The sequence below is a fragment of the Stegodyphus dumicola genome, chromosome 4, assembly GCF_044657685.1.
Source record: "Stegodyphus dumicola isolate Sdum_Otavi_A_Nest chromosome 4, ASM4465768v1".
In the NCBI taxonomy this organism is placed as follows: domain Eukaryota; kingdom Metazoa; phylum Arthropoda; class Arachnida; order Araneae; family Eresidae; genus Stegodyphus; species Stegodyphus dumicola.
The window spans coordinates 93,472,704-93,495,024 of record NC_140771.1 but is presented as its reverse complement, the minus strand read 5'-3'; the positions used below and the strand labels follow the sequence as shown (position 1 = coordinate 93,495,024).

Sequence of the window (22,321 nt, the reverse complement as noted above, 5' to 3'; positions counted from 1 at the left end):
ATATGTTTGATCAGATAGCCTGGCTCAGTAAAAGTAGTCGGCCAGTGTAAATCTGATTCAAAATCCGGTTACGACCACGTGTGTGCTGATAATTACATCTGTTTCTGAGACTCCTTTGTCAATGCTTTATTTTTCTTCTTTTTTCCCTTTCTAGTAATTTCGTTCTCCTGATGAGGAGAGACCTTTATCTGCCCTCGAAATCGATTGAGTATTTTAACATATGTACGCTAAATACAAGATTGATATTGTGATTTTAATTGTCACATTGGCATGTTTCTCTTCTATTCTAGAAAAGGAAACGTTTTACGTTCAAGCTTTCATGTTTTCGTTTTTCGTCTGCAGTAACTGTGTGAAGGGCCGAACATCTATGTAAATTACGACCGCTTTGCTGTATTTTTTGGCTATTCAAAATTATCGCAGTTTTAATACATTTTACATACATAAACAATTATTCTTGTATATAGTATATAAAACCTGTTCGTATACATATAAACAGTCTTATATACATAAACTGTCCTATATATATCTTATATCTATTTATATAAGAAGAGTTTATTTATATTTAATATATCACAGTTAATTATAGCACATTTTACACATATTACAATTCTTCTTCTCTCTCTGTATATATATATATATATATATAAGTAATAATTTAATGCGTAAGAGGAATCCTATACTTTAACAGCTTTCGATATCCGTCATGGCTGATCGTTAAAGGCATACCGATGAAGATAACAAAACTGGTTTTTTATAAATCACCAATCTTTATTTTCGCAAGTATCCAATCATTTCTTGGTAGATAAGATATTTCTAGATCATAAGCAATTACAATATTTTTTGTTTGCACGTTATATCATCTTAGAATAAGAACAAAGGAGGGCATAGCAGCATAAAGATGTTTCCATGGCGGAAGCTAGGGAAAGGAATAATGTAGTTATTGTACCAAGAATATTTATACTAAGTCTGATGTATAAGTATAACCAGGTAATCTGTGTTTGGTTACTTGTACGTTGCTATATAACATAGAAGGATCTTAAATTTAGAAGAACAGATAAATTTAGGAGGAGAGAATCAAACCTAGAATAGTTAACTTTGAGGTCGTCAATTATTCTAAAAGCAGCTATCGTATTTTGTTATATCTTATATATATATATATATATACAGAGAGAGAGAGAGAGAGACTGGCAGAGCTGCGTAGATTTGCAGATAACGTAATGGAGAAGAAGAAATTAGCAGACGAGGCTTAGATACAACACATAATTTTATTTCTTGATCCTGAGGACACATATTCATCTTTCCACATTATTATTATGCATGCATCCATAATTCTCTATGATCAAACCTCGAGACAAAGGACAAAACAGAGAGCACACAGAAAGGTGTGAGCAGATAGATAAGGCAGGAAAAATAAGTAAATAAGCAAAGGGATATTAATAGAGTTGATTTCTTGTTTTTTAAATTTTGGACAGAGATTCGATAAAAAATATTCGCAATGATACTCTTACTTTATTGCGTAATGCGGATTAATTTTCAGATGAAGCGCTTTAGAATCCAGAAGGAGACGTAGCCAAATAATAAGGAGTTCTAGTTTTCTTTCACTCATAAAAGTTACTAGTTTACTAAATTAAAGCTTCTAGTTTTCTTTCATTCCCATATATATAGATATAGATATAGATATGTAAGGCAAAAATATGCAAATCAAAATTATGACTTGAAAAACCTCTTCATGCTCATTTTTAATTTGGGTACTTCTTCTCTATAAATAACTTTCTCGAAAATGCGTCATATTTAATTCCGCATTACGTCATCTTAAACTTCTCTCCATTGCCGATAATTTTTAACCAATCAGATTAACGAAATATTTTACTATAAATAGCGTTGCAATCCATCTACCCTCCCTTTTTTTCTACCTACTCTTGCTAAGGACGTCGCTTGCTTAGCAGCTTCTGTTAAAAATGCAATGCGTCATCATCGAAATTATGGGGTGCAGATTGGACCCATTGTGCGGTGCCATTTAATAGAGTAATCAACAAGTAATAAAGATATATTTGAATTATCAAGTGGTTTTTGTGAATCTTCAAAAGTTCTCTGCGTCTTCTAAAGTGATATTTTCTTTGATGATTTAACCTTAATCCTTTCGCGACTGCAAAATAATGTCTTCCTAGTCAAGCACTCATCTCATATGAAATTACTGCAAGGAATTAAATTATATCATTATATACATATATATATATATATATATAAAGAGAGAGTTAGATGTAATGATGTTGAAACGTTGATAGCAGAACACAGAATGTTTTGATCCGTATTGAAAAACAAACTTGGTAGCCGAAGAAGATTAAATATTCATTTTTATTTCAATTGCACATTTGCGGCACAATTCGCTTGGCTCTCTAATCGTGCCTGTTTAAGAATATTTACATTTTCGATACTGGTGCGACAGGAAGAGAGCAGAGAGGCAGCACGTAGCGAGAACATATGTAAAAGTAGTGCGCACTTACCCAATGTGGCAGCTTATTAAGAGAAGGTTTCGGTTTTAACTTCCGAATTAACTACTTTATCAGTGTTATGAAAGTTATATTATATGGACTGTTCTAGAACTAATGCATTCCAAAGAGTCTATTGTTAATTTAAATAATATTTTTTATATACATAATGTTTATATTACATGTATAATATATACGTACTTGTAATTATTTCTATATGGACTGATTATCTTAATTTCTGATTTTCTAATTGAAGAAAAAGTACTATTTGAGTTTCTTATTGAATTTTTTGTATTTCAGTGACGATAGCAACAAAGGAATGGGGTCGTGTCCGTCTCCAGCATTTGCCGGTCAAAGGTGTGAGTGAACGGAGTTATCACCGAGGCCTGTTTCTCCACGTCACTCCGAGTACTCCAGATGGTATGTCTCGGATGCAAGTTTACCTAGATTGCAAATGGCAAGGTTACTTCATGATGCCACTATCCTTGTACCAAATGGCAAAGGAGGCTGAGGGTAATAAATTAAGAGCGGTAAGTCCACCTTCACTTGTATCCAATATTTTTACGAATAATAATATGTTTGCGACCGAACTACCAGCATTCAGCGATTTTACCCCGGCTGCGCCCGCTTTATTGACGTATGCATCCTTAAGAAACTGGCTACATGTTACACATGCGGAAAATCACGAAAACACCCATTTACGAATAATAATATGTTTATATCATAAATGTTAACAACTGGAATGTAATATTGGGTGTTTACGGTGGGTAGTGAAAACAAACATGATTCAAAAGATTGTTAAAGAAGATTGTATATGACATTTTGTTGGTAGCAACAATTTTACATTTAAATTTATATCTGCTGGTATTTGACAAAACCCTCTAGTTTTGACCACATCACGTGTTCTCTACTGCACTTGCCTGTATAATCGTTGAATATTATTGTTTGAAAACTCAATATTGAACTCATATGATGATAGTCACATGAGACACTTTTATATTGGACTGGACATTCATTAGACTTGAATTTGAAATAAGATGGGAAGGAAAAAACCACTGATCACTAATGCATCACCAAGACGAAATATATCTTAAACATTTAATAGATGTAAAGTATATATCGACGTGGAAACAACAAGTACTTTGAAATATAAAATAGAAATAAATATTGCTGTTGTTTGCGAAAAGTATTAATATTCTATTATGTAGCTAATTTCTAAAATTGCATTGTTTATCTATCTAGATTCTTTTACAAACACATAAAAATAATATGCTACTATGAAAAAATCTACAAAAAAGATAAAGAAAACAACAAACTATACCGATTGCAAATATCCCAGCATAATCAATTTAGTTTTTACCAGATGTGATAATTCATCAAAAGAAATTTGTCTTTAATATTGCCACTAACATGCATCGTTTCAATATCATTTGAAACAATATGATTAGGAAGAGCAACAAAAAAAAAATTATCGACTTAACAATCTATTCGTAAACTTAAACCTTTTAAAATTTTTACCATCTGTCTGTGCGATAGTGGTGGGAATCATGATTTATTACTTAAACAGTCTTAAACTATTATTTAGAATATATCATGAAATATGCTTTGCGAACGACTGGTTTAGTTATTAATATGTGTTTCTCGGCATTAACTATTGCACGCTAAGCATTTTGCAAAACTTTTACTACAAAAGAATTCAACTGTTATGTGAATATTCCGATTCTAAACATCGCCTTCTAGAATATACAATACAGAATTCCTGAATATACATTTTAAGTATTAAATTTGAATGACATATTTATCTTCTAATTGTGCTCAAATATCATGGAACTGAAGATGTATTAAGGAATTGCGATTTTCATATTTGAAATTCGTATTGAAATGCTACAACTCTTCTGTTTGCATAACCGAACAAATATTTTGTATCTTCATTTAAGAAGCGTAAAAGAACATATCACAGAAGTGTATAGCTAATGTTTGTTTAATAAAATATTTTAATTAAAAGTGCACTTGTATATCTGCATTTTAGTTAGCACCCTCTATGCAAGACTTCCTGATGGAAAAACTATTCTGACACAATTATTTTTCAGATATTAAGGAAATTATTATTTTAGAATATTCAAGTTTAAAATGTAGCATTTGGAATATAATAAATCCCAATTTACAATAAGTATTTTAGCTTACTAAAAAACATGTTATAGTCAAATATTTCACGATTTTATAGTTTGAATTCAAGTAAAGTGTTTTTCCTTATTCAGAAATGAATTTTCTTTTTAGTCGATAGATTGGCAATGGTATCACTATACGAGTATTAAATGGTTTTAAAATGGTTTCAGAAACTGAAAACAATTAATGGCAATAAAGATATCTATTTGTGTGTGTGTGTGTTTGTGTGCATGAAACCCAAATTTTGCTTTAAAATTGTGGAGGTTTATCATGGAAGTCCGAATATTCACTTCTTGAAGTATCTCTGGAAGATACTTAGTGGTATATCAATTAGCTGTATATATCTTCTGTGCTTCTGACTTGATGGCTTTGGTCAGTTTTATGATTCTGAAGAAAACAGCGTGCATTACTTTCATGGCTTTGGGTTCGCCATTGCTGGTTTAGGGGCATCTTTAATGACCCATACTTTACTTTCCTCACGTACTTTAACGTCAGAAACGGTGTGGGTTTCATCATTCATTTTAGAAAATGCGGTGAATTAATTTTAAACTTTCTTCACTGATTATGACACACTTCGTTTTTTTGCGTTCTGTTACTTTATAAAAAATCCAACAAAAACTAGTTTTTAAAAATTCAGTTTTTCATGAATAATTTTATGTATAGGTTCTGATCAAATGTTAAGTTCCTTCTATTTTGGCAAATACAGCGATCACCATTGATTAACATTTTTCGTATGGCCAACGCTCTTCTGTATAATGCTATAAGCTACCCTTGTGCTAAAAAAATCAGTAACAAATGCTAAAATATACGAATCTTTTTTTTTTTTTTTTTTTTTTTTTTTTTTTTGTATTTCTAATGGTAGGTTAGAAGACAATTGAACATAAAATAAAGTACAAGAGATGGCAAACGAATGTAGGATGAACATAGGACGTTCCTAGCCAAACAGTCGCACTCCCATTTTGAGATAGGAGGAAGGACAGGACATTTGCTGAGATGTGGCAAATCCATGTCTTCCTTAAGATTGCATGAGGGGCAAAGAGAATCAGGAGTGAAACTTATGGGTTGAAGGTGCTTACGAAGGCGATAATGGCCAGACATAAGAAGGAAAATGAGATAGATTTCTTTCTGGGCCATGCAAGTACTTCATGAATCTGTCTAATCTATAATCTATTTCTATTTCTGTCTGGGACTTCTTGTAAATAGAAGTCTCTGAAGCTTTCCTAAATAGAGTTGTTGCTGAGACCAGGCTGTAATATCCGAAGAACAGAAGCAACATTCTTAGCCAACAAATTGGTGACCTCATATCCCTAAACTCAAAGATTGGCAGGAATCCACAGAAGTACAACCTATTTGTCATTACTTGAAAACAAGTTACGAAGATCGAAACAGCAACTGACAGTTGAAGACCGGAAATCACTCCGTAAGTCAATAGCTCAAAGAGTGGTTCTGGAATCTGATTAAGAATACCACTTTTGACAAATACCCTAAACGAATCTGTAGTTGTAGCAGTGCCCGGTAGATGGTAGCAATTTTATTGTTAGGAGCAGCTGCATATGGATCAATGGGAGCGTATACAAAAATAACTCACAATATAAAAATAACTGAGAACATTTCCGCTACTTAGGTGTGATTATACATGACAGATTCTCCTTGCTCCCTCACATCAAACACCTCAAAGAAAGGCTGCGTAAACTGTATAACACAATAAGAACAGCTAATTTTAGCTGGGTCGTTCCTTATGGTGTCACCGTATGGGGCGTGAATGTCAATAATAATATTGAACAAACATTGATATCGGGACAAAGACCATTCCATCTGGGCATCTGTAAAGGATTCCAAACCTCCCCAACAACTTTATTAAATGTACAGGCAGTACTTCCGCCCTGCATTTTTTATTACAGAAGGAAAATGCCACAGTGAAGGTGGTTAGACTGAAACAAAACAATGCTATTTGGAATAAGACATGTATATCCTCGGACTACAAGAATCTCACTGGCCACTGTCCTTTCCACATGCTGACTTCGACATAGTAGTGAGCTGTAATCGTCCATTTGCACTGCAATCGACAGCCGTCTGACGGAAGCACTATAGAAGATTTTGGTACCGGTAAGGCCTGGTGCGCTACGATTGGTAACCTCGTAGTCCATTCATGAGCTAAGAAGCTTCATCCCAATACTTTATTGTTCTAGGCACAACTTACATGTGACAGGTGAATGCAGGGCTTTCCGCGAAGGCTGCATCGGGAATTTATTAATGGAGAATATGAGGTGGAATAGAAAGGGCAAAGTAATATAAACAGAATCAATATCAAGGCCATTCATGGCGGCCGCAGTAGACATTCCACATTAAAAGCCATTCAGAAACAATTAATTTCGATTCATGGAAGTTTGAAGCCCAAGCTTCACTGGGTTCCAGCCTGTACTGGGATTAAAGGGAACGAAGCAGTAGATGTGATTGCGAAAAGCACAGCTAACGAGTCCCAAATGACTAGCATTCCTTCCGGACTGATATCTAAAAACTCCTCTCAGATGTGATTTAATGAAACAATGGCATAACTACTCGGAGTCGAGCACCACGGGCAGAAGAATGTATAATTTTTATCCAAAAATAGACCAAAATTAAAATAGCGGGCCTTCGCAACTCAGCAAGTACCTGACTAAGCATGAACCATATATGTTCTTTCTTCACAGATTTGATAGAGATCAATGCATTTGTGTCTGTACTGATGATCCAGATCGTTAATTGTAAGATTTCCCTCAAACAGCGAATTCTCATTTAAAAAGACCCACTTTAACTAATATAATATGACCGCATAGATCAGGTATACAAATAAAAATAAATGTGCGTTTAACAGCAAACAGAGATTGTACGAAATTGCTAAGCGCATTGCAGATAGCCTGGAATGATTTCCCTGCTACTTTCCTCCGACAACTTGCCGCCAGCAGCTCGCCTTGTGTTTATATTAATTTACTTAATGTTTTTTCTTGTATAATTTTGCTGTATAATAATTATCTGCTTTAATAACATTTATCTTTATGATTAATCCAGCTTGTACTGTTCTGAATATTTATTCGTAGTTAAATTTTATTAATGATATCTAATTATTCAATTTTATGCTAAAGATGAACATTACGTGAGTTTATTTGTGCTAAAATTTTCCGTTGAGCAATAACATGTACATGAATTTTATTGCTTCTGCCTTACCAAAGAGCATTGTACCATAGATATATACAAACAGGCATTCGTTTTAATATTGTATATTACATAAATCAGTATGCACACATAGTTTATTGTATTTAGTTAATTTAATATTTATTACCTAAAATTATAGTATCTATGTTAACGTAATTTGCTGATTTGCAAAATCTCCTTTCAACTCTCCATTGTGCCGCAAGGTAAAAAAAAATATAAATAAATAAATAAAAAATCATCTTGTCTGTAATTTTGCCAATATTACTTATCATAAATGTAATTGCAACATGCACCTATGTACATGTTATTAACCTAATTTGTAAGCTGGTTTGCTTTATGATTTGTAATGTATAAATATTTGTCCCGATTTTATCTTTACAAATATACCTATATCTACACTCTGTCCTTATTATGTCGATATGCCAAAAATCTACCATAATAGTGAAAAGTATCTAAAATATGTATAGAATTAGCGGAATTATGTAACATATTGCAAATTTGCAAAGCTTTTAATAGCAGAACTACGTAACGTATTGCAAATTTGCAAAGTTTTTGGTAGCAGAATTGCGTAACATATGGCAAATTTGCAAATCATTTGGGAAGCAGCATTTAAAGTATCTTTTTTAATTAAAGTTTTTTTTTAATTATTATTATTCCATCGACAGTATCCAACAAACTGATGAGCACCTAAGGGCCATCTTCTCTGTTGATGGCAAAGTATGCAACGCTGCACAGACGCGAAGCTCACTTGTACTAATTTTATACATAATGTTGGAGACGATAATGAAGCAGTTGTTCCAAGGAGGTACTCGGCAGTTATCCTTTGCACTTCCTTTAAATAACTGTTCCAGTTTAGCCGTAGTCTCAGAGATCAAATTCATGTCTCTGAGTTCCACGTTCGCGTAACGTTGCATACCTCACGAAATTCGCCCTAAGAATTTCTAGTCTAGTAAGAACGCTTTTGCTTAACGTTCAATATCGTCAGTGTGACTTTAAAGCGACATCTCTGAACCCATATTCCGTTATAAAATTAGTGTTTTTTAATTCCACTGCGTTCTTTTATACATTAGCCAGATATAGAGTGGTTACAAAAATTTTCTCCGATACGAGTATTTCCTGGCCTACTCATTCAGTCCATCGAAATGAAATTTCAGATAGTTATTTGAGGGTATGCGATGGAGATTGTGATGATATGAATTTTTGTCACCACGCTCTCTCCACATATATCTTAGTCCGTAATTTTGCTGTATGCTTGTAATTAGTCCGTAATTATAATGCATTCTGCATCATGTGTTCCTGCTCACTGCCTCTGTGGGCATTTGACGATAGGAATTACTTGATATAGTCCCATATCGAGTAGTGATTGAAGATTAGTAGAGGGTGGTGTGACCACTTGTCACGTGATCATCAGAAATTAATCTGGTCGGCTGAGGAATTTCCTGGATACTAAATAATGTTACAAATGTTACACTGTCAGTCATAAATTTCAGAATAAAGTACGTGAAAATTTGTCCAAATAAAATGTCATGAGCTATGTCTGCATATGTATCGTGTGCAACAGGTGTCTGTGAGAGAATGTGTGGTGTTCAATATATATGACTTATAAAAAAAAATTGTTGTACGTAAAATTCATGCTCATCTTGTTTACATGTCCATATACTGGGAAAAAGCCTCCTCTTTTTTCTCCTTGCAGCCGTTTTATTAATGTGATCCATAACCGTGAATTTTTGTTCTTTAACTGTTATTTGAAGGCAGTTGAAAGTAGTTATTAATAACAGTATAACTACCGGAAGTGATTATTATTGCATCAAGGCACACTCAGAAGTAATTTACGACTTACATGATATCAAAGACATAGCTTACATATTTTTCTACTGATAAATAAGGGAGATAAAACATAGTAAGAATAAAATAATTGAAAAATCCTTGCAGAATGCTTCGAACAAATAAAGTATTCTGAATTTTACCATCCGAAGAAGTTTTCATGAAGCAATATATTACTCGAAGGTACTGACGCGACTTATGTATCGCATATTATCTCATTAACGATGCGTGGAAATGGAACACTTAAATTGCATGAAAAGAGTAATAACGAACTCATAATGAAATGCGTAGGTAAAAGGGAACAGTTATGTTAAAGGAAATCGGTAGAAATGTTATTTCTGGGTAGGAATCATCGATCGGTAGAAATAATTTTATGGGATATTATATGGCTGTTATGCTGGTGGAACGCAAACCATGCGATCAGAAAGCTCCAAGAGTTAATGCCAATTACTGAAGACTGGTGCACAAAATGGAGAATATCAATCAATGAGCATAAATCTTGTTAATTATTCGTAAAAACACATAAATATTTTACCTAAGAAAAGCCTCTTGCTGATTAAATTATTCCAAAACCTTGCAAAACCAAATGGCTTGATATCACTTTCAATAACAAACATGATTGGAAGGATAACATCGAAAATGTTAAGAATAAAACAACAAAAGTCATGAACTGTTTTTTTTCCAATTATTGGCAATTATTCCAAATTAAGAACTTAATTTGAAAGTTTAAATTAAGAACTTAATAAAAATTCTTTCTCAAGTCTAATTAAATTAGACTTGAGAAAGAAACGACTTATCTAAATCTCAATTGTGCGTCCAATCCTTACCTCTACTTCACCGGCTTGAACTATTCTTACTAAAAATTACCTGTTGAAACTCCAACAAGTTCAACGATATATGCTATTAAAGAAACTTAAATTTTCCAAAGTCAGTTCTACACATGCACTCTTTATACCGGTAGCGATATATATAGAGAGAGTATTGAGAGTACTGAGAAACCACTGTTTGAGCGTACGCGTTGAGGCTTTCTGTATTGTCTTGTGTTTAACGTTCTTAGTATTTTGAAGTGGCAGCTACCGATTGTGCTCTGTTATACTGAGAAGAGCTGTACGAAGTGAAAAGTTCCAGAAATTTAAAATGTTTCTTTGGGAAAATACATTTTATCAAGCTATCATCGGTTTTGTGTGCATTTAGTCTATTAGGAACCCGAAAGCTCATAAAAATATTTTTCCCTTGAATCCAATTATGTAACAAGAAACGTGTTACTTAATTTCCCCCATTTTTTAATATCTATGAATTTACGTTTCTATAAATGTAAACGTTGCTCTATTATGAATTTCTGTACATGTCTTTGTCTTTTGTGATTATAATTTTCTCTTTAATTCAAGTAGGCGTGATATAACAGTTGACGATTTTTTCCCATACTGAGGGATATAAATAATCAAGTACGCAAAATGACTTAAAAGCATTTCTGTATTACAGACAAGTGTTAAATTTACTATTTCAAGTTGAAACAAAATTTATATAGCAGCTTTTTGAACTGCTTCAGGGCAAGGATGCGTTTTACTTACAGGACTTATTACCTTACGAAGCATCTTTTATTACTCAAACTTTCGAAAAGTAGCTTTTGAATTCATTCGCCGCTGTTTAAATGCAATTCATGATCTAACATTCCGCCTTCTACAGAGCTTCATCAAAACTACAAAAAGTATTATCATAATATTTTAAGTCCACGTTGATATGTGCTGCAATATGTTTTATTCTTCAACTGGTGAAGCAATTCGAAAACACCAAGTATGTTTTTAGCGAATACTCGAGGCAAACTATTTCCACGGAATAAAGACTTCTAAATTTCTCTTACAAAATCATTTAATTTTCCTAGCCCCATCTGATCCCAAACGAAGACTTTTTTTATAGAGAACACAAAAACTAAAGTTATAGGAAATGAAATGTAGAAATGTTCTCCAGTCCCAGACGAGAAGCAAAATGAAATCAAGGTTTACACAATTCGATATTTCTCTTTTCTTCGATATTTCTGTTGCAGACATTTACCCTAAGGATTTAGAATTGGTTTTATTCTTTTCGTAAGTTTTCTTGCATTGTTTTCCCTTATTTTAGAACTGACCGTATCTAAGAAATAAAACTGTTTTCCGATAAAATGGTGTTTTATTCGATGTTCGTTATAGCTAGCAAAGAAAAAGGATCCTTAAATTTTTACATACTATGTTAAACAGCGACAGAAAATGCATATAGTTATACCGTACTTAGTGAGTGTAGGCCAAACATTTCAACTCTAAAACTTTGACCAAAATACGAGCGCGGAACGTAAACAAAATCGTAAATAAATTTTAAAAAATTTAGCAATTTATGATTATTAACTGTTATTTACATACGTTATGACTGCAAGCTCTAAAATAATAGCCTTCAACTGAAATTGGTTTGATCTTTGCACGAAATTTCACTTAAAGCTGTTTGAATCTGTCATATATAGTCTTAGTCTTCGTAAATCTGACATTTTGGCCAGAATTAGAACAGAGGTTTTAAACGATATCATAAATGATTTTAAAGCAAATTTATGATTATTAATTGCTATGTTCAGACGTTATGATTTTAAAAACTTTAGTAATAGTCTCCATTTGAAATTTTACTTAAAGCAGTTTGAATCTACCACATCTATTTTTTCCAGTTATAAAGTTTTTACCAAAACTAGAGTGCGGATTGTAAATGAGATGATGAATTCTGAAGCTATATAATCTTTAATTGTTATTTACATACATTATGACTGTGCTGCAGTCATTATCTTTATTTCAAATAGGTTTGGTATTTACATGAAATTTCACTTGTTGTTTGAATCTCACATCTAGTTTTTTTCGCGTGCATAATGTCTTATTCTTTCCTCTTGATTTTTACATCCTTGAGCATAATGCACTACTTGCAGTTTAACTTTCGCTGTATAACGGATTGTTATACATTATTTGAAAACACACTCAGCAAAATTAACGACTCAGCAACATCATTAACGACCATCTGGAATTAACAATACTGCTGTACTTCCGTTCCATATATATGTTCGGTTTATACACACATACTGTTTCTTAAGTTATTGCAAATATATTGGGTACTTCAATTAAATCTTTCACAGCGAAGTCGCCAGAAACCCCCTTGCATTCAAACATCGACAAGTTGCCCGAACACTTGCGACCCTTTTTTATCTGGTGTTTTCCATCACGTTAGTGCATGGATAATTGGTTTCCGAAGTTATTAAATGTCATGCCAATCATTATTTGAAGCGAATTGAAGTATCTGTCTTATTTAAATGCACCTTCTCTCTCTTTTGCTTAGCGTCAGTGTTTAGATATTGATGCTCGCAGTTGTAATCCTATCTTAAAAGAAAACTACACACGAAAAGGGAAACTTCTTAAGAGAAACTACACAAAGTTCACCAAGAAAGAAGTAATTGCTTCACTTAAGTAGTTTTTTGTTCAGGCTATAGCAGGGGTTCTCAACAGGTGGTACGCAAAGAAGCAAAGTATTTTTAACTATTAAATTCAAAAATTAAAACTCGAACATGCTGATTGAGATTTTTCTGTAACACTCGTAAATTTATGCGATCTGAAGCTTTGTTCAAGAGTGTTGGTAGTTGTAGTACTTTGTAGGGGTGGTACTAAAGATTTTCAATTTTTCTTAAGATGGTACGCGTTAGTCAAAAGGTTGAGAACAGCTGGGCCATAACATTCTATTTGGCATACGGGAAGGAAATCAATTCTAACAAAAATTCGTATGTACAGGTTTTTCAGTTGTTTGAGGGGAACAGATTCTGACCTCTGCCGATGCGAAAAAGTTAATTCTCTCTGTTTGTTGGATAGAAAACACATGCTTATTTTAATAGAATGGTCTAAGATCATTTACTGAAAGTAGTTCCTTGGCAGCTAACCTTTTCCAATTTTTCGGATAACAAATGGATTCCGCGATAAAAAAAACTCAGGTCCTTTTCAGGTGATCCACATATATAGCCAGTTTTCGAGATCGTTAAAGGGTGTGTGTTCAGAAAGGCTATGCTGCATAGACCAAAGCAAACGTTAATTGGAAAAGGCGATGTCTGGTGAATATGCCAAGACATCCTATCGAAGTCCTTTCAAAGTTTCCTTCACTCGGCTTGCAACGTGTGGTTTGGCACTGTCATGAAACAAAATTACATCGTCATGTATGTATGAGCATACGGCGAACGCTTGCCTTTAAATGCGCGATTCAAAGTGAGTAATTGTGCTTCGTTGCATTCAGTATTCACTGAATGACCCGGTTTCAGTAACTCATGGTACACCTCACCGACTTGATCTCACCAAATGCATAGCATAATCATCTTTCCATGAATATCCGACTTTGATGTCGATGTTGATGGTTCGCCATGATTTCATGCAAAATTTATTTACGTCTTTATCTTTGAAGCAACACTTCACAAATGATTTAAAGTTTCGCAACGTCTCTTTCTGGAAGTTCATGTGGTACCCAGTACTGAACCACCCCCATCGCTTTTAAGCGCTTACTAACAATTGATGCATCCACATTTAATGTGTCAATCTATAAACGTCTTAGACGAATACTTTGCCAATAATACCTTTAATTGTTCATCATCAAACTTTTTCGGCTGACCAGGAACGCATTTTGTCACTGACGTCGAAACCTTTGTCTTTGAATCGTTATCTTCTACCGGACGTTGCTTACGACACAGCATCTTCTCCATACGCTGCCACTACCAAACGATGAATTTTCCTCAGATTTCTTAAGACGAAAGCAGAAGAGTAACCCTCCTCGCAAGAGCTGTTTTGTAGGTACAAACTCGATATATTCAGGGCACTAAATTAGATGTCTTCTTTTCACTCGGCTCGAAAGTCACATACAAATCTGAAAACATGTTACATACGTCTCGTGCTGCTGTCCGCTATGCTGCACTAAGACAACTGCAGCCCTTTGTTCGTCAAATTTGAGAATTAACTCTCTCAAACTCCGACTGAAATTTCTTACTTGGGAGATTTTCGTACATTTCTTTAGTTTTAAAAAATATATGAATCAAAATTATAGATTAAACTATAAACATTAATTCTTCCTCTCTATTCTAAAATCGTAATAACTTCTTCGCATTGCGTCATTTCTAGATCACTCTATGGCCCGCGCAGCTCTGATGACGTAATCATTGGGAACAGAAACTGTCCTTGTAAACCAAAACTTTTCTCTTCGCGTGCCTCCATCTTTCATAACTACGCACTTCAGATTTTGCTCGCTACTGTGCTAAGATGTGATTTCGCTGGCTTGCTTTCTATCCCAACAATATCAAAAATGTAAATCTTCTGTGGAAGGCACGACTAGAGTGCCAAGTGATTGTGGCCACAAATATCAATTGGAAATAAAAATGGAATTGAAACTGCCTCGACTGCCAAGTTCTTTAAATACTACGCAATCAAAATTCTTCTTCAATATGGATCTAAGCACGCATCTACAGTGTTCCTTTGCTCTTATTATGACATTTATTATTATTATTCTTTTTTTTTCTTTTTTCCTTTGCTCTTATTATGACAATTAAGCCGGTAGGATGGTTTCCTGCTGCTGCAAACCTCAATGGAAAATTTAGTTCTGCTCTTCCAATCATCGTTTTGTGATAAATCCAAGATAATGTGAAAGAAGTGAATCATCCAATTTGTTTTTTCAGTGTTTAAAAAATAACAGATCATTCTTCTGCTGTCGTGTTTTGCAAGTGCTTCAAAAAAATAATCACGCGTAGTGTTTACAGATTGAAAGTAATCTCTCGATAAATTGAGAAGTTCGAATGCCTAGTGAAAAGGAATATTGAATTTGCTTCGCCGATCTCTACAATATTTAGAAAAAAAAAGTGCTTTAAATCATCAGTGAATTACTGTTTAGGAATTCAGCATTACAGCGAGTTCAAGGTCGATCTGAGTTGGTGTTTGCAAGTATGTGCGACAGAAAATTACTATTTGCACTTCCGCTTTTGTAACAGCTCAAAAATTATTACATTCGTGTGAATCTAGCTCAGGAACTAAATTATTTAATGTGCTGTGGATTCTATAGTTTTCATTTCAACTTTGGTTAAAATTTCTGCAATTTGTTTTGATAAAATCTGAAATTCTTGTTCATTAAATTTTCTAATTTTTCATAATTATGTGTGAGCAAATTAAGTAACGAATTTTAAGCTATTTAAATTATTCATAGGGAAGGATATTAACATAAGTTTTTGTTTTTGAAATTTTGTTGAGAATTTTGAATACGAATTTTATAATTATTCTAAAAATAAAGATGTTAAAAATAAGTGAAATTAGCACAGATAAGTAATATGAAATTATGGTAAATGCATGTTAAAATTTGTGGGTTATTGTGTGTTAAGTATAGTATGATGAGGGTGTACTGGTTCCCTCAACAGAGGCCTGTAATTACCTCTGTACAGTTGTTTCCTTCACCCTCTTCAAGTAAGATAATGTTGGAGGCTCTCATTTTATGAGTGTGTGTAAATTTTTATATTATTATTATTATATATTTTTATTATGGAATGTATTAGTGCAGTTCTCAAAGGCCAGTTACCTTAATGTAAGGAACGGAGGCCTTTTCAAGTAACTGTCTAGGCACCCTGGGCCACCAGTGCAGAGAACACACTGGTTAGCTCAAGAGGACAGCCCTATTGATGGATATGTTTGTTTAGAAGTATTGCGAGGCTTCCAGTTTGGTAAAATCAGGAATTGTAAATGAAAAATGGTAACAGTGAAACCATAAATTCTGAAAATCTTAATCCTATTATTTATGATGTTAAATTATAATTTATCAGTATGGAAATAAGTATCATAAATATTTATGTGCATTACATTTAATTATAAGAAATGATTATGTAAAAGTTTTTGTGATATTCTGTAATAACAAGAACCTTCCCTGAAGAATTATGATTATGTGAACTCTCAAACAAAAAGACTTTTGGATTGAAATGCTGAAAAATGCAATAGGACTCTAAAAATTAACAATTTATTTAAAAAAAATTGATATTTATAAGTTATACTTTTATAGAATCAAAATTTTATGATTTATGTTTTTCTTTTTTATTTGCTAGTGCTTTAACTCTCTCTTTAAAAAGGCTTCTCTGTCGCTACGCCTTTTTCTTTTTGAAGGGGGGAATATGTAAGATAAAAATATATGAATCAAAATTATAGATTAAACTATAAACATTAATTCTTCCTCTCTATTCTAAAATCGTAATAACTTCTTCGCATTGCGTCATTTCTAGATCACTCTATGGCCCGCGCAGCTCTGATGACGTAATCATTGGGAACAGAAACTGTCCTTGTAAACCAAAACTTTTCTCTTCGCGTGCCTCCATCTTTCATAACTACGCACTTCAGATTTTGCTCGCTACTGTGCTAAGATGTGATTTCGCTGGCTTGCTTTCTATCCCAACAATATCAAAAATGTAAATCTTCTGTGGAAGGCACGACTAGAGTGCCAAGTGATTGTGGCCACAAATATCAATTGGAAAAAAAAATGGAATTAAAACTGCTTCGACTGCCAAGTTCTTTAGATATTACCAAGTTAGCATTACTAGCATACTACGCAATCAAAATCTTCTTCAATATGGATCTAATCACGCATCGAAACTGCTCCGGCTTTTCCTTTCCTTGTGTTTTTATTATTACATATATATAGATATAAATAGGTTTTTTTTCCATAGATGAAAATTAATAACTCTACGAAAATAATCAGACTCACGATGAGTATCTAGAAATTGGTGATGAAGATACTTTCTAGTAATTTTCCTCTAAGATCACAAACGTTTTGAAAAATAAAATGCCACGAAGTGTTGCAATTGAAAGATATTGTAAGAAGCAAAGACGTTTATAATTATTTGCTTACAAATATAAATTTTTTCTGTATGCTTTACAGAAAATGTAATGAATAACAGAAAAACAATAAGTTGTTAATATTTATTCTGAAATTTCTTACTTGGGAGATTTTCGTACATTTCTTTAGTTTTAATTAAAATTTAGTCGTTACTTCAATATATTACAGTTATGTGAATAAATATCAATTTGAAAATTTTAATATTTAGCTGTCAGTAGGTCTGAATTACTTTTGTGATCAAAAAACATTTCCTCCAGGTACCAACCGACCAGGCAGAAAATAAGTATAAATTTGAATTTCATTTTTATGTCATTTTTGGTGTATGTTTGAAGAAATATTTAGCTGGCATTTTTAAAGGATATTTTAAAGGTACAAATCTCTGTCATAAGACTACGTTCTGCCGAATCTGCTTCGTATAGCGTCTGATTAAAAATGGCGTGCGCTAGTTGCTAAAAAAGTATAACGGCCGGTCTGAAAACTGGTTGCTGAATCAGATGTTAAATACAAGCAAAAAATAATCGATTACGCAAAATTTAATTAAAGCTGGGCAAGATTTCAGTTGCTTAATAAACATCTGATACTTAATAACTTTCAAAACGAAAAAACGTATAAATCAAATTTTAAAAAATCTGAAAGCTTTTGATTTTACATAACGCCGAAAGGATTTTTTTTTAAAAAATGTGTATTACCTTTATTTATTAAATATTATGATCTTGCACTTAAACCATAAAATTCAATTCAACAGCAATACCGCAAAATAATTTTAAAATTGTCATATCCTTAGAATTACCGATACACAGTCTTGTCGCTGGAGATATTTTTTTTTTTTTCTGTACATTGTTGCCATTGCTCGCTTTGAAATCATTGAGTTTGTTAATCAAAAATAAGTTAAAGTATTAAAAAATATGAAATCGATAATAAACCAAATTCCAAATTCGGTCTTCCAGATGCCCACATTCGGTGGAGGATTATGTTATTCAAAATTTGATCGCTCTAGGTACCGTTGTTTTATCACAATGCGAGAAACATACATACATTTATGCAGATTCTTCATTATTTAATTTCTTGAAATATAACACAGTGCGATAATATTGGGTGGCAACAATTTGAAAAGTAAAACGGACCGTTTAAAGTTTTCTTTGCAAAATGCCAAAAAGAAATTAATAGTCCTTCTGGGCCGATGCCTTTTCGGTTAAAAATATTAAAGAAATAAACTAAAGGCTATGTGTTTATTAGCTTGATTCGAACTAAGTATGAATAAAATGATTATATGACTTCTTGACCACAACACTCATAAATTGCAGTTGCTATCTTTATGTTAATTTTAAAGCAGCCAATAAACATAAAGATATATTTACAGGAAATGCAGTTTATGAGTGTGAAAGAAGTCATGAAATTGTTTATTTTCACAAGTTTTAGAGCGAAACAAGTTAATAGCAATAGCCTTGAGTTTCAATTTTTTTTATATTTTATTTTTTTAATTGCAGCCCTTCAGCTACTTTCAGATTCTGCACTTGGCCCGTGTGCAGTTTGAGTTTGGGACTATTTCCGTATGATAGTAAATTAAACTGTCGGCCAAATGTGTAAATACACATTAATTATGTGTAAATTCTTAATTATTGATAACAATGTGTTATCAATAATTAAGAATTATTATTATTAAGAATTCGTTTTATAGCATTTAATAGGCATACTACTCTAGATCAGCGGTTCTCAACTGGTGGTACGCAAGAGAAAAATAGGTGGTACGCAGTGAAACAAAGTATTTTTAACTATTAAATTAAAAAATTATATACCACATCATCCTGTTTAAGTTTTTTTTTCTAACACTCGTAAGTTCATGCGATCTGAGCTTAGTTCAGGGTCTAGCCACTCATAGACTTAAGAAAAATAATCGGTTTTATTTTAATAGATATTCTTTTAGGCATAGACATAACAAAATTTGTCATAAATGATGTTTTTAAAAGGAGTAATAGAAATGTATGTTATAGTTAATAAAAAAATAACTTCCTGTAGAAAAGATAATATTAGCTCATTAATTCTTTTAGAGTCGATCGATTTACTGGCATGTCTACTCTTTATGTCGCCACCATTTCCCGGATCACGTTGCTCTATTTTCAATTAGAATAGTTTTTGTTATGTAGATTTGCTGTCTATGAGCTTGCCAATTTAAAGGATAAATCTGAAGAATATTTTAAGAGGAAATTATCAAAAAATAGTAAATAAGTAATGAAAGATTTTGTTACTTCAAGTGAAAAAGCTTTGAAGGCTAGTTACCTAGTAAGTCTAAGAATTGCCAAGACTGGGCAGGCTCACACTATTGGAGGATACCTTTTATTACCAGCAGCTAAAGATATCGTTTTAAGATAATTCAACGAAAAAGCGGCTAATGAACTTTATAATATTCCGCTATCAAATGATACAGTAAAATCGACAAACTCATGAAATTGCAAAGCCCAAGAAAGAGACAAAAAATAAAACACAATGAGTACTTCGCATTGCAGTGGGATGAAAGTACTGATATAATGAACTTTGTTCAATTATTAGTTTACATGCATTTCGAAGAAGACAAACGAAATCCCGGAGTATATATTTTGTAAATATCTTCATGATACAGCAACTGCAAATGAAATTTTCAAAGTGATTGACAATTTTATGTCTGTGAAGGATATTCCTTGGAATAAGTGCATTACCGTACGCAGTGGCGGAGCTCGGGCTTTACAGGAAAATGTTCCGGTGTTATTTCTCAAAGAAAGTCGCACCTGAAACGAAAGTAACTCACTACTGCATTCATCGTGAAACCTCAGTAGCCAAAGTAATTCCCGAAAATCTGAAAATCGTTTTCAATCAACTGTGAAAATTGTTATTTTATTAAGACCCTATCTCAAGAATATTCATGGTTTTATGCCAAGAGATAGGCAGTGAACATGAAACGCTTTTGTTACATTACGAAGTACGGTGGTAATCCAGAGGCAAATTTTTAAATCGTCTTTTTAAAATTCGATCAGAAATTCAAATTTGAATTGCAACATTTTTCAGTTAGCCAATTATGATTGATGCGTTTAACATATTTTAGCTGATATTTTTGGAAAGTTAAATGAATTAAACTTCGGATTACAAGGACGAAGTGTTTACTATTGGAGATAAACTAATTACAATGATAAAAATACCCGAGCTAATAATCAAAGAATTGGATAATAATATTCTACCCCTTTTAGAAATTAATTTAAAATTCTTTTTACCCCTTTTAGAAAGTTTTCTAATCGAAAATAATTTGAAAATAAAAGAATTAGCATCCGGTATTAAAAATCATTGTTTTTCATTGATAAATAATTGCAACATATATTTTCCCGAGGATTATGAAGAAAATTGAATTAGAAATTCATTTTGTTCAAATGTACACTACGAGGAAAACAATTGGGATAGTTCTATATCTCACGTTCTTCTGGGCCGATTGACGAAATTCAACTTGCGTTTTTCATGTCTCGAAAGCGCGACTTAAAACATGTATTAGATTTATATATAGCATTGTTTAATATAGGTATTTTGACACAAAATCGAACTTTTTCTGAAATAACATATCTGAAATACATAATACAATAATCGGGCCCAATCACCTTGGCTGCACTGAACATGACAACAGCACTAGTCTCGCAAACAGTCTAACCCCGTTAAGCCTTCGTGCAGCAGTAAACGGATAATTCACGTTTCTGTGGCAGTCTGAAGATCTAAAACCAAATCTCTCGTAGTTGCCTCGCGGTTTCTTCAAGCCGAAAACGGCAGAAAATCGTCTTCTGATGCAGTTGTTGCTCTTGGTCGCCCTTGATTAAGTTCAATATCAACTGATCCAATGCTTTAAAAGTCGCTGCAAACTTTTGTTATGACAACCTGACATGATTATGACATGAATCAACAATGATTTTAATTGTTTATGTATACTTTTCATAATTTAGCACTTAATAATTTTAAATAGCAGTTTTTGATTTTCACAGTAGTACGCATTACTATCTAAATTTTCTTCACGTTTCCTAGATGATCCAATCATATATATATATTCTTTCTCTCTCTATATATATATGTGTGTGTGCAAATGTTTGCACATCTGCTATTCATATTATTCCAACTGGTACAAGGTATGGGTATATCCGCCAGATTTGTAAACATCCTCGCAAGCCAAAGACCTACTCTTGCGGCGTTCTGTTATGTTTCTGTTGCTGAAGTTTAGTAAAGTGGTGTTTAGTTAGAAGATGACAATTTCTACCAGCAATTAAGGTTTAAACAATGGGAATACATAGTTACGTTTAACCTTCCAAGAGTATCTTTAGTTTTTATTGGATTATTTCATATTTGTTTAATCCAAGATGTAAATTCATATTTTTTGATATCCTTAGGGGGGGTTAATGTTTGTGATTTTTAATTTATGTAATGAATTATAATAAACTGATCAAATGTTCAGCTGGAAAATCAAACTTATACTTTTACCATATCACGTTTATATTGCGTAGGACGTTAACATATTCAGTTATGAAAATACTGTAAGCAAACAATTTAATGGAATATTAATATAGCCCTTTAAAAGTAGCATTTTTGTTTTCTTCAATAAGAGAATTTCATATATAAGGTTAAGATATTTACATTTATTATATTTAACATTATTTAGAAGTAACACTTGGAAAAGCAAAAATATAGTATTCAAAGAATCCAATGTATCTGTTTCACGGTAATTCTCAGAGTAATGTATCTGCGAATTTCACCAA

At 32.8% G+C, this 22,321-nt stretch overlaps 1 protein-coding gene across 1 annotated transcript in view; it reads left to right on the top strand.

The window, feature by feature from the left end:
* The window catches only part of LOC118188342 (cartilage oligomeric matrix protein-like), a 1,186,180-nt gene that overhangs the window by 686,799 nt on the left and 477,060 nt on the right, over window positions 1-22,321 (top strand). The window contains exon 3 of the mRNA XM_085815229.1: window positions 2,790-3,019. Coding sequence (XP_085671355.1) covers window positions 2,790-3,019 — 230 coding nt within the window. The remainder of the gene's footprint in view (window positions 1-2,789; window positions 3,020-22,321) is intronic.